Source organism: Ptychodera flava, unplaced genomic scaffold (genome assembly GCF_041260155.1).
Source record: "Ptychodera flava strain L36383 unplaced genomic scaffold, AS_Pfla_20210202 Scaffold_110__1_contigs__length_247015_pilon, whole genome shotgun sequence".
NCBI lineage: Eukaryota > Metazoa > Hemichordata > Enteropneusta > Ptychoderidae > Ptychodera > Ptychodera flava.
Genome location: NW_027248292.1, coordinates 95,121 through 108,008, shown reverse-complemented (window position 1 = coordinate 108,008; position 12,888 = coordinate 95,121). Strand labels below are relative to the sequence as shown.

The 12,888-nt window shown below is 36.7% G+C and overlaps 1 protein-coding gene across 1 annotated transcript; it reads right to left on the bottom strand.

Annotated features, from left to right (window-relative positions):
• Positions 1-656: 656 nt before the first annotated feature.
• On the bottom strand, positions 657-1,127 carry LOC139126634 (uncharacterized). Its single transcript, XM_070692693.1, has one exon. The coding sequence runs from the start codon at positions 1,125-1,127 to the stop codon at positions 657-659; it is 471 nt and encodes a 156-aa protein (XP_070548794.1).
• Between the last annotated feature and the right edge of the window lie 11,761 nt (positions 1,128-12,888).

The following is a 12,888-nucleotide window of genomic DNA, read 5'->3' as shown; positions in this document are numbered from 1 at the left end:
GCCACGCAATTAGAATATGACTGATACTGCTGGATAGTGTTAATTGGGTCGGTAAACAGTCAATTAATAGTTTAATTGACTACCTGGGTGATTGGCAGGTCGTGTCCAACCATGTCATATGCAAAGCAGGCCAAAAGACAAAAGCTCCCAAAGATATTGACAGCTGGCCAGGGTCACCATGAATACATATTGAAGCTTCACTATGCAGAAATCGCGATGTCAAGCCTTCTGAACCGGTCAAATCCTCTTGGCATTTCCTCTCATGTTGACGTGAATGTTTCCTTGGCAAGTCTGTTTGATTGTAGAATGCTCCTGGACCAGTGTTTCTTGACAATGTCGGAGATACTGGGAAGTGCTGGGTGAAAGGTGATAATGAGTGGTACACGTCTGGTGTTGTCACTTCTTTTGTTATGGTAATTGATGAGTTCTCCTCGATCAATACTTTGGGCCATGGCGATGGCTGTTCTGATGGTAGATGGTTTATAGTTTCGTACTGCAAAGTGCCCTTGAAGTTTGATTGCACCTGCATTATATAGATCATCATTCGAACATATTCGTCTGTGTCTTAAAGCTTGACTATATGGGATGCATTTGAAAATGTGTCTCGGGTGACATGATGATGGCATCAGATATGTGTGTTTATCAGTGGGTTTGCTCTAAACTTTGGTTTCTCTCTGATTGTTGCGTATGATCCTAATGTTGTCAAGAAATGGCAATTCGCTGTTGCTGTGTTCGATGGTGAATTTTAGAGTTTCATGTATGTTATTGCAGAAGGTGTAAAATTGTATGAGTTCATCAGTGGTGTGCGGCCAACGGAAATGGATGTCATCTATGAATCTTTTCCATTTTTGTTGTTTCTTCGGAGTGCTCGTGAGGATATCTTTCTCAAGTTTGCTCGAGTCAATATTTGCGTAGGCAGGTGCTACTTTTGTTCCCACGGCTGTACCTTGTAGTTGAAGGAAAAATTCATTGTTGAACTGGAAGAAATTTTTCGTCAGGATAAATTCTAACATTTCTGCAATGAGATCAGGATTGGGCGTTGAAATGTTATGCTCTCTGAGTGCCTCCTTCACAGCTGTAATTCCGTATTGGTGGGGTATGTTTGTATAAAGGGAGACAACATCCATGGTAACCAGTCTATAATTGTCTGGAACAAATGTATTTTGGATGTCTTGGAGATGATGAGTTGTGTCTTTCATGAAAGATGGCAGTGATTGAACGATTGGTTGGAGGATAAAATCTACATACTTGGCAAAAGGTGTTGTCAAAGCCACACACTGGAGGACAATTGGTCAGAGTGGTATTCCGCTTATGTGAATCTTTGGTAAGCCGTAGAAGTGACCAGGTTTTGGTTGTTTGGGTACAAGTTTGGTGGCAATTTCACGCGTTATCCAACCTTTCTTTGTCCACTGTTTCACTTTTTGTTCCAGTTCTTTCAGGTAGTTCTCTGTTGAATCGTAGTCAATCTTTCTGTAGAATGTTGAATCTGCTAATTGTTCTTCACATTTCTGCGCATACCATGTTTTGTCCATCACAACTACCCCACCTCGTTTGCCTGCTGGTTTGATTACTAAGTCTTTTCTATCAAGAAGCCCGTGGAGGGCTGACCTTTCCTCATCAGTGATATTGTCAAGTTTTCCTGCCAGTTATGTTTGTTTAGGATATCATCTTCTACTGCAGTGAGAAAGGCCTCTAGTGCTGGATTGTTACTGGAGGGAGGATTATATTCCGATTTTCTCGTTCAAAGAGGGAATTACTGGTAACAGGGTGATCGACCTATTTTACTACTGAGGGAGTGACAGCCCTTCACAAACAAGTCGTTACACTCTTACACACCATCAGTTAAATGCAAAATAAGCAGATTATGACAGCTGAGAATACTAGCTAACAGAAACTCATTGTGAGTAAAATGCCTTAGAGGGGATGATTTCGATATCTGGCCAACGGACTAACTGTTTTGTGCATATTGTTGAAAAACTCACTTAAAATTGACACAAACTGAAAGGCTTAAGCTTTGTAACTTTCAAATATGTAACTTTCCCCAATAAAACTATACATGTTCGGAAAGGCCTATTTCAGAGCTTTGTAACAGTATAACATTTGTATAGTTTCATAATTCATGGTTCAAGGCAGAATGGGAAACATTTGCCCTACCCAACATATTATAATTTTGTTTTTAAAAAATCACTTAAAATTGACACAAACTGAAAGGCATAAGCTTTGTAACTTTAAAATATGTGACTTTTCCCAATAAAACTATACATGTTTGGAAAGAACCTTTACAGAGCTGTCAAACAGTATAACATATACATGTTTTCATACTTCATGGTTCGAGGCAGAAAGGGAAGCATTACCCCTACCCAATATGTTGTAATTTCGTTCTTAAAAAAATCACTGAAAATCGACACAAACTGAAAGGTTTAAGCTTTGTAACTTTTAAATATGGAATTTTTCCCCATAAATCTATATATTTTTTGAAAGGTCTGATGCAGCACTTTCAAAAAATGTAACATTTTTATGGTTTTATCATTCATGATTCTAAACAGAAAGGGAATCATTACCCCTACCCCTTATGTTACACACTGATATATGGCATACCGCGTAATAAGAAAACAAGCTCATGCACCCACTAAATCTCAAGACACATACTTTTAATGTTGTTTTTCTTGTTTATTGCACTGAGTTCTTCCAAAAAATATATAAATATCTTTAAAAAGTTGTTTGGATGAGCGGGAACTTAATTATTGGGTGTGAAATTTAGCAAATTTTACGATTCACGGTCAATGGCCGATATAAAGTCTAATCGACGTTCGAATATTAATTTATCCCTATTAAGTTATATATCAATGAAAAGGCTATGATCTTGGCTTTCTAAAAATGTAACGTTTATGGTATTTTATTGTTTCTGTTTCCGTCGAGCGGTAAGTACGTGACCGCTACCCCATTGTTGAAATCCAAGATGGCGGCCAAGATGGCGGAAAAGAGAGCACCAAATGAACCCCATGGGACACTATTTGATTTTGGGAACATCAAAATTCATTAAATATAGACCCTAAGGACTACAAAAATGTAGGTTAAAAAATACATCCATGGGGTGCATGGGAACCCTACCTTCCGACCCGACTATTCTGTTCCACCAAAGAAATAATACAGTAAAACGATATTGTGGTAAATCATTCCACCCGGACCGCTCAACTCGACTCTAAGGTAGAGGGACAACAAGCCGCCCGAGCATAGGACTCCAAAGCAAACACGTACAATTGTTCCGCCCTCGACTTACTAAAGCAATCGCCGTCTCCACAGATAAATAGCACTATGATCTTGCGATCAAGAGACCTTGGGCTGACTATCACGGTTACAGAAAGAGGCAAAATTAGGTAAAAACAAAGCACAGCAAAGAGCAGCGGGTCGTTCCGACGACGACAAAACTCCAACTAATCTGGAACTCGTTTTTTACCCGCAATTTCCGGCTTATCACATGATTCCAGAATGTACTTCTGTTTGGCGTCTAAATTAAACCATGACATATTCTGGATCAAGTATATGATGGAAAATTCCCCTTCAAGAACCTTCCTAGACATCCTTAGCAACAGTAATAATAGCAATGCAATGGCACCATACATAAGCAAGATACAAAAAACAAATTAATTACCATTTTCATAACGAGATTCTTCAAGCCCAATAGAATTACATGGCACTTCAAAAATTTAAATAAAATTAGTGAATAAAGCACAACAGCAAAGTAAGAAGCCCCTCAAGGGACATTTTGTAAGGCAAATAAAAATTATTTCCTGAGCCTTGAGCACGATATATTTCTCGCAAGCACGAGAAGACTGTTGAACAACTTTATACACACCTTAAAGGAGAATTTATTTTTTATTTGACCATACCTAATTTTCATTGGCCATATGATTTATCATTTTTGTTTCTCTTTAATTAAAGTAAATGATGATTCACAGTTCTAGCACGACATTTAAGCAAACATCGAATCGCAATTGTTTTGCTACATTTCAGGTGTGTTTCAGTAGCAATTTACCGACAAATAGTGACTGTATTTGGTGTCAAGACTTCGGCAAGGAAGTAATAGTGTTTGAATAATAAAGTTACAATTGCTGACACACGTCATTGCCCACTTACCTTGTAGCATTTGCATCAAGGATCTAGAAAAGGGTATGGAAGATACTCTTGCGAACAAATCAACTGGAATACTTGACACAAAATATAGTGCACTTACCTTATCATATCGTCTTCCCTACACGAGTTGAAATGCATAACAATCATGTGAAGCGAAACATTCAAAATCATTACGAAGGCAAATAATTCCAACATCACACTTTATACTTTTATATGTCTCTGACCTTTTTGCAATTTTTATGTTAAATCATCTATTGTAAAATAGGAAGGGAGTCAGATTAGAAATAGCTTGCTTTTTCTATATTGTATATGAAAAACTCTATCTGATTGGTTGATTTAAACGTTCTTGTCTTGCTTTATTTACTCAAAGGGAGTAAATATATGCCTATTTATCCTGTAATCATCGTGAATAGAAATATGTTCATCTTTCATCGAGACCAAGTAATTTTAAAGATTCTTTACTCATGTTGAATGTTTTTTTCATGTACAAGTTAGTTTACACCAGAGACACATTAATTCTTTAATGTGATGAGTTTTGCATGACACATTTTGTTGTTTGGATCAGTCTGCTGCACATAATCTTGCATTTTTCAATTAATTCCTCGTGGTCAATAAAGTTTTGCTTTGATTTATGATGTCATAGTTTCCAACTCTCTAATAATGACTAATTAATTATTTGTGATGTCATATTTTACAACTCTATTATATTACTAATTAAGGGAACATGTCATTAAAATTTGTTAAAGGCAAATTAGAAGAGTTTTGTTGCAAACAAAACATTGCCATGATCGGGTGTGCAACGCATGGAAAATCCTCAACTATCAATACAATAAGCAAGGTAGGGTTAATGTCTTCACATATTTATATACATGCATATGGGCCTTTGAATTAATACTGATACTTATTCTCTTTGTGTGCCCCTGTATATGACCATGAACTTGAAAAGTTTTTTTTTTCTGTTAGGATAAAATGTAGATGATGTACCTAAATCTGAGTCAAAACTCTATATATAACTTAGACACGCCTAAAAGGTCCAGTTATGAGTATCACGGCTACACTATGCACCTATTGTTTCTTTTCATCGCAGTCTCTTAGACAACAAGGACAAACACCTATCGCACAAACATACTCATCAACAGCAACAGGCACAAAGTCGTACACACAACATGAAGTCTATGTCAACAAATCGTCGTTCATTCTGTGGGATGTACCTGGAAAGTCTATTGCTACAGATTATGAAGGAGACCTCAGAAGAACTTACGATAACATATTTCAAGGTAGGAAGTTCCAGGCGAAATTCCCGGGGCAAGTACAAGATGGATAAGTCGACATCATCGTAAAATTCACGCCGTGGTCCTTATTCAAAACGGAAAGGCAGATATTGATAAGTGTTCTTCAGTTATGCTGTCATCTGCAAAGGATTTAGGTGAGATGATGATATGTTTGTTTGTTTTTGGGGTTTTTTACATAAGCTATTCAGCCTAGATATTCCAGTAGGTACAATCCAGAAATCCAATGTAGGAAATCGATCTGTGAATTACAAGTTGCCTACGCAACATAAGGTAAAATGTAGCATAATTGTAATAAATATCTCATTTGACACATGCATATTTTATAATATTATTTTAGTCGTGATTGTGTTGCTTTAAAATTTTAGTAACAAAATAATTATATTATCCTTTATCGAAGAACAACATTTTAATTGTCTTACACGAAAACTTGAAGATGATAAGAAATGCGTTTAAGGATGTGTCGAAAGATTTACTATGTTTGAAGGTCCCTATGGACAGAAACAATTCAGAAACATAAACGCTAACAAACTCTAACACGAATCACGTTTGATGGTAGCTTTATTCTAGAACATAAAAATAATGTAACGTTTTAACCAATATCTTTGTGGAACAAGTTAACACTCTATTTCGAGTGCATAATTCGTCAGTAAAGATTTGTAATGTCCCAGACCTAGTTTGTAATAAATCTACAGAGCTAGGCCCTTCCAGGATGAAAAATCTGAAAACGTGCAAATGCATACTGCACTGCAGCGATTTAGTTAAGAAAGATTTTCTTCATATTTTTCATGAGACTATGCTCGTGACAATGCGCATGAGGTAAAAGGTAGGTATGTAGTAGTAGTAGTAGTAGTAGTAGTAGTAGTAGTAGTAGTAGTAGTAGTAGTAGTAGTAATTTATTATAGTGACATGTGATAAACATCAAGCCACAACGGGCTTATTAGTCACTTTAAATAAAGTTAAATAAAAGGTTACTTCTCTCTATACCTCTACGTCTGAAATGAACAACATGTGATTTACTTTTATTTATCAAAATATGCCGTTTTCTACACCATTAAGTAATGTAGTCTAACATGTTTTTCATGTTCTCTTCGTTGTGCGAAATTACAGCAATATCGTCGGCATACAACAGAGCTGATACATTATCATCGCCTATTTGAATGCCACAATTTAACTCATAATTTAACACATAATTTAATCTACAACCAAGTCATTGATAAATATAGAAAATAAAGTTGGTGAAAGATTATCACCCTGCCTTACACCATGCAATGCATTGACCCAGTCAGTATAATTGTCATTAACTTTGACACAAGCTGACGTATTTGAATATAATGATGCTATTGAATTGTACATTTTCCCATCAATGTTATTAAGTAAAAGTTAATACAAAAGGATATTTCTATCTACAAAATCAAATGCTTTCTGTAAATCAATATAAGTTACTAAAGTAGGAAGACTGTTGTTCATTCAGTTTCTAATAATGGATGTAAGAACAAAAACATGATATTGACAAGACCTGTTTTTACGAAATCCATTCTGCTCGTCAACTAAAATATTATTATTATCTAAAAATACAGTAAATCTTTTATTTAGAATTGAACTATACACTTTTGAAATGACAGGCAACAACTTATTCCTCCATAATTAAGTGGAACTCTCACATCATTAGTTCGACACTTAGGAATAGGGTAAATAACTTTTACGCCAAATACTGGATATCTTGCCAGAATCAAAACACATCAGGTGCAGCCAACGAACAATGCACTTTTAAAAAGGTCCTTACTATGATAAGATATATTGTGTATGACAAGTAATGTGAACTGACTAATTTTAAGTCAAGAGGGTAATTAATTAGCTGTTCATAATTTGCCCTCCCACAGAAAATTTTTCGACTAACCCTCCCACACTCAAACTTCATTTTTACCCACTCCCCACTTATCTTTGCCTGTTTCCCCTCCCCACTGTGAATTTTTGAAGCTCCCTCGCCCTGTGGCGAAAAAACTTGCCAATTTCCCCTGCCCTGGAAACAATTCCCCTCAAAAAGTTTTTTTGCCAAGCCCCGTCCCCTTGACAATCAACCGATATCCGCCCTGCCCTACAAAAAAACCTAAAATTTGCTCCCCTGCAACCTAAAAACATGTCCCCTGCCCTAGCAAAATTAAAATTTCCCCTGCCCTCATAAATTGCTCCTGGAATAGCTTTTTCGATGAACAGCTCCGTTGGCTGCACCTGACACATTTCAAAAAGATGAACTAAAACTTCAATAACATTGTCATTTTAAGCACTTCGTTTGAATGTTATCAATACCACTTGCTTTCCTATTTTTACCCTTTAACACGGCACATTTAACTTCAGCAAAAGTGAAATTTATATTCAAATGTTGATTTTGTTCATATAACGGATCAGATAAATTATTCTCTAACATAGACTTATAATGTTTCACACCACTATAAAATTGCTCATCAAACTGATCCCTAGAGTCACTGGTTTGTGAATATAAAGCAGAAAAATCTCTCTTCCAAGAACCTAATACAAAGTTAGAGTCAGTAATAACATTATGGTAATCATATAAACTTCCATGGGTATAGAATTCTTAACCTTTTTACTAGGCTCAAATGCTCAACATACTCCCAAAACGTGTAGGATTTTCAGTACAAATTTCCTTAATTTCCATTTGAAGACCAAGCTTAAATTTACGTTTATGAGATCGCAACCGTTTATCAAATGAATTTCGGGCAATCTTAATTTGTGTTCTAAGATAAGAATACTGTGTGCATTCCAAACCTCATGCTTCTTACATTTAAGAAAATTATTTTTCTTTGTCTCGCATATTTTTGCCACAATTCTTTTAACTCTTCATTCCAGGAAGGTTGTGAGACTTATGACGTTTTCGAGTTTGCATTGTGCAATTGAAATATGGGATAGACTCATTCATGCAAATAATAATGCAGTCACATAGCGATGAGTAAACCTAGTCCAGGTAAATTTGTGTTTCAATATTACTCTCAACACGTTCAATCAGTAACAGAAGGGCAGGTATCGTTGTCTCTGACTGCATAAAATTCTGCGGGATACAGTCTATTTGATATTTCCTTTGTACAGCTGATTTATCTGAAGTACCATCCATTGCGTTATTTGACACTGATGCATTTAAGTCTATGGTTTGTCTAGCCAATAGCTCAAAAGTGAGCAGTGATGATCGTGATTCGGAATTCTGGATATGTCATTTAAATACTGTAACAGATTATGTTGTTCAATAAAAGTTGTATGTGTGTGTACTCGCCTCCGTGCCTACGCTAAGTCATCAGCTCGCTTAAACCCGGTAGTGTGCAATCACTGAACCTCAACAATATCGCCCATTTCATCAGTGAAATGCTGACTGCGAAAGAAGCAGAACCCTACCTCCGTCGGTATACTAATTCTTTTTGACCACCAAAAATGTAGCTGATGGCTCATCCAAAGCCCGCTGAACGATTGATACCTGTGGTCACTATCAATATAATATACACGAACCAAATCATTCTCGATCGTGACCGGCGGAACGAAACTGACCACACTGTTTACCTCATCCACAGTACAGTTGTGATTGTGATCCACAGACTCTACAAATGTTTCAGGCCAACAGTCTCAAACAGCAGTGTCTTAAAACTTTAAATTCGTGTCCGCGGCTAAATTAAAAAAACTGCTGGGACTGAAACCTAAACGCATTGTTGATTTGACGTCTTGAAGAGATGCAAGCTGTGTACCTGGTTGGCCTTGGACAGCTCGGTACTGAACACAATATTTCTGAGTGTAACAAACATGCCGGTAATTACTACTGTAACAGTATCGTTTTGTAATATCGTCTGTTTTGGTACCTCATAGTGTATATACCTCATAGTGTGTGAGTATATATATATATATATATATATATATATATATATATATATATATATATATATATATATATATATATATATATATATATTATATATATATATATATATATAGATATTATATATATATATATATATATAGATATATATGTATATATATATTATTTGTATTCCAATAAAACTGTCTGGATTAGGATTTTATGCAAAGGTGGGTTCTTATCTAACCTGATACTGGCTGCAACACGATGTCAGCATTGATTTGCATTCATAATTCATTGCCACTCCCGAATCCTTGGATCGAGAGCGATTGGTTTAAGCCATTTACACAATACTGACGTAGACGTCTTGCTATGAACTATCTATTTACCCATTCTTTTAATTACCAACGACACTTACCTTGGGAAAACACCCTCACCCAACCTTTAAGTTGTGTTTGTTTACCTAGTTTATTGACTCAGTGTTTAGTTAAGTTCTAGTTTTCACCTTGTTTACTGTGTAAATGTTTATTGGTAGTTAAGTAGTAGTCATTTAACGCATTTACCATTAAAGTTCTATTGTTTCATGCTGTAATTTTTAGTTTTTTCTCAAGTTTTTCGAGGGGGTTTTACTCCTTGTTTCATATTAAACATTCCCTTAACTACACGTCCGGCGTAGTGACGTGTGTTTACAAAAGGGCTTATTTTAAATTTTCAGACACAAACTGGATTGATATCTTTTTTCTCGCAGGGCGAGAATACCAGTGTTCGTTATTATCACTCACATCGATACCATGACTGAACAAGAACTGAGGACCATGAAAGAGGATATATCAAGAACCATTGGTGTCGATCAAAATGTTATTTTTACCATCGCAAATGATGACACACAAGAAAGTCAACCGCCCTATGATCCACAGAAAGAAGATTACGTAATCTCAATGTTGAAAAACATTTTGGCAGCAGCCAAGTTACATATGGAACACCTCGGAAGAGCTGGATTTTGTGAATATCAATGATTGTATGCAGGAGTAAACAGACGAGTCACGCTAAAGCTAATAATCAGTTTAATTGTCCGTGAAGGGTAGTCGATTATCTATATAGCTCACATTCTTAAAATACAACTTTGTAAAAGTTTGTACTGTAGCTTTGTTAATGTTCCTTTAATCAGCGTGGGTTCTTTTTAAGACGATTTCAGATTTATTACTGAACCTCCCAGGGATTTTTCTTTCAGATATCAAGAGATAGCTGTACAACAGTCTATTCTCCGAGCATTTTGAAAGAGATATCGGTTGGTTTGTATGGGCATCTCAGCTATTTATTAAAACCCTTGCTTGGTCAAGTAGCTACAAAACAAATTGTATCAGCCATTGATGCTGAGCAAGCGAACGCTTAATATAAAATTAAAAGTGAATCTTAATTTGGCTATCTGGGAATAGTTGCTTTAGATGCAACATTGGTTTTAATGATAAAATGTGACATCAGGAAATATTCATCAGAAAAAAAAAAACATTGTGTGTCTGAGATATCAAACTTTCACGAATAAAACTAATCATAAGGAGTTTTCTTTGACGTTTGCGGGGCTTGATTGATCATGAAAATGTTTCTATTGATGACAGGAATTATTGGTAGATTGTCAATCACTGCTAGTCAATAAGCAGACACATCCGTCTCAAAACCCTCAAACAAAATACATTTTAAAGTAACACTAAACGATCCCTCCATAGGAAGAGCAGAGGTGTCGTACTCAGTTTCTGTAAAACTGCACTAACAATTAGAGAAATGTGATGTTGAGAAGTGAAACTTTTGAATTATTTGTGTTGTGAATGATTCTGTATTAAAGCCCCAGTATTTCTAACTTTTCACCTTTTTTATGTTCTAAATTACATGTTATTCCCTTACATTCATCGTTCAGAGAAGAAAAAAGCCAAATTTGTGCTTCTGTAGTGACATACAAACGCTGAATATTGCTCGATCGAGGTGGATTGCCGCGCGGGTTTGTTGACAACTTTTAGGATGTGCACGTGACCGACAACGTCGATACTGATGATATCATCGAGCTTGCAACATTCCTGGGGCCAGGCCATGACGAGCCGCACTGCCCGGGAAATACAATCGCCCATGGTCGCTGACTGAATGACCTGCTAATGATTTTATTTTGTTCTCCTATGTTCAAATACGTTCTGCTACTGTGTTTCAACGGATACAGAACTTTTGCAGGGGAGACTGACATTCTATTCTGGTACCGTGTGCGTTATATACGGATTATTCAAACTGCAATCGGCATGGGAGTGCACCTGCAGTTGGTCACGCAGGAACCCCCGGTACTGATGTAAAATCAAGACGACAGATTATACCCTTGGCTAACTTCTGTAGGCAAATAACTATCAAAATGAGTAACTTGAAGTAATAAATTTCAACTGATTGTCACTTTAGCGGCAAGGTGATTGCAAAATCGAAGCAACATATTTTGGCAATGGATAGCAGGCTATCGAATGCAGTGAATGTGATGGCGTTCGGCAGCAAGTAAGGGAACAGTCAGGATTTACGACTTAGGGGTCATTCAAAAATTGAAGGCAATACGGGGGGTTGCTCAAAATGTTTTTTCTTTGTCTAACTTTTGTCCTCAATGACATTATGATTAGTTGATAATGTATATTTTGTAATGTATATTTACTCTGATACATGTTACATGAAAAGTAAGTAAATACAGAACAATGATTATCAACTACATGAAGCCAGCCACTACCAGCAATACTTATTATGGGAGACAAGATAGTGACGATGAGAATGATATCGTTGTTCATGTACACAATGGCACCAGCGGCAGTAAAGATTAGGTTCGACAGTGGTGATGATAGTAGTAATATATACTTGTTTTCTGTGACTCGAATTTTGTTTTCCCACCATTTTAGCTACATGGGAAACCCCCCTCCCTGTAGCTAAAATGGCATACGCGTACGTGAGTTCATATACAGGTCACCTCACATATGCGACAGCTGGCACTGACGTCACTCCCGTTTACAGATGACTCACTGACATATAATAGATATTTAGGTCAGCACTCAGTATTGTAGTTCCCTACTGAGTCATTTGTTTGATAGATTCCGACTGTGATGTAAGTAAGGTAAATATAGATACAATGTCATAATGTTACACCATTTTATTTGAAAATAGCTACAGGGGAGGAGAGGAAATTCCCCTCCCTGTAGCCCCAGAACATGTTGCTACATGTCAGTGCGGTAGCCATAGCAACCGCCACTGATGCAGGTAGTGATCTAAAAATAATTCCGTGGAGCAACTCCCTACGGAACGGTTCTGTAAGGGCATTTTATAAACACACGACATGTATAGACATGTATGTGAGGGGAATTCCGTGGGAAATTACGTGTGAGTCATCACCATCAAACTAGTCTATATAAAGGGCTTTTACCCCATGTTGTCAGTCAGTCGATGGAAGCACACACTAATGTAAGCACGCTACCTCTTCAGAACCGGAGTCCAGCTGATGTAAGTATGTGAAGATGTGATTTTTTCCTACGGCATGACTGAGGTCTGCAGTTTCCCTTCGGAACGCTACGGAGTTAACTTGCTCACGCGATAGATAAAATT

Excerpts from the sequence above, each read along its gene's own strand:
- LOC139126634 (XM_070692693.1), bottom strand. The coding sequence starts at position 1,127 with ATGGATGTTGTCTCCCTTTATACAAACATACCCCACCAATACGGAATT.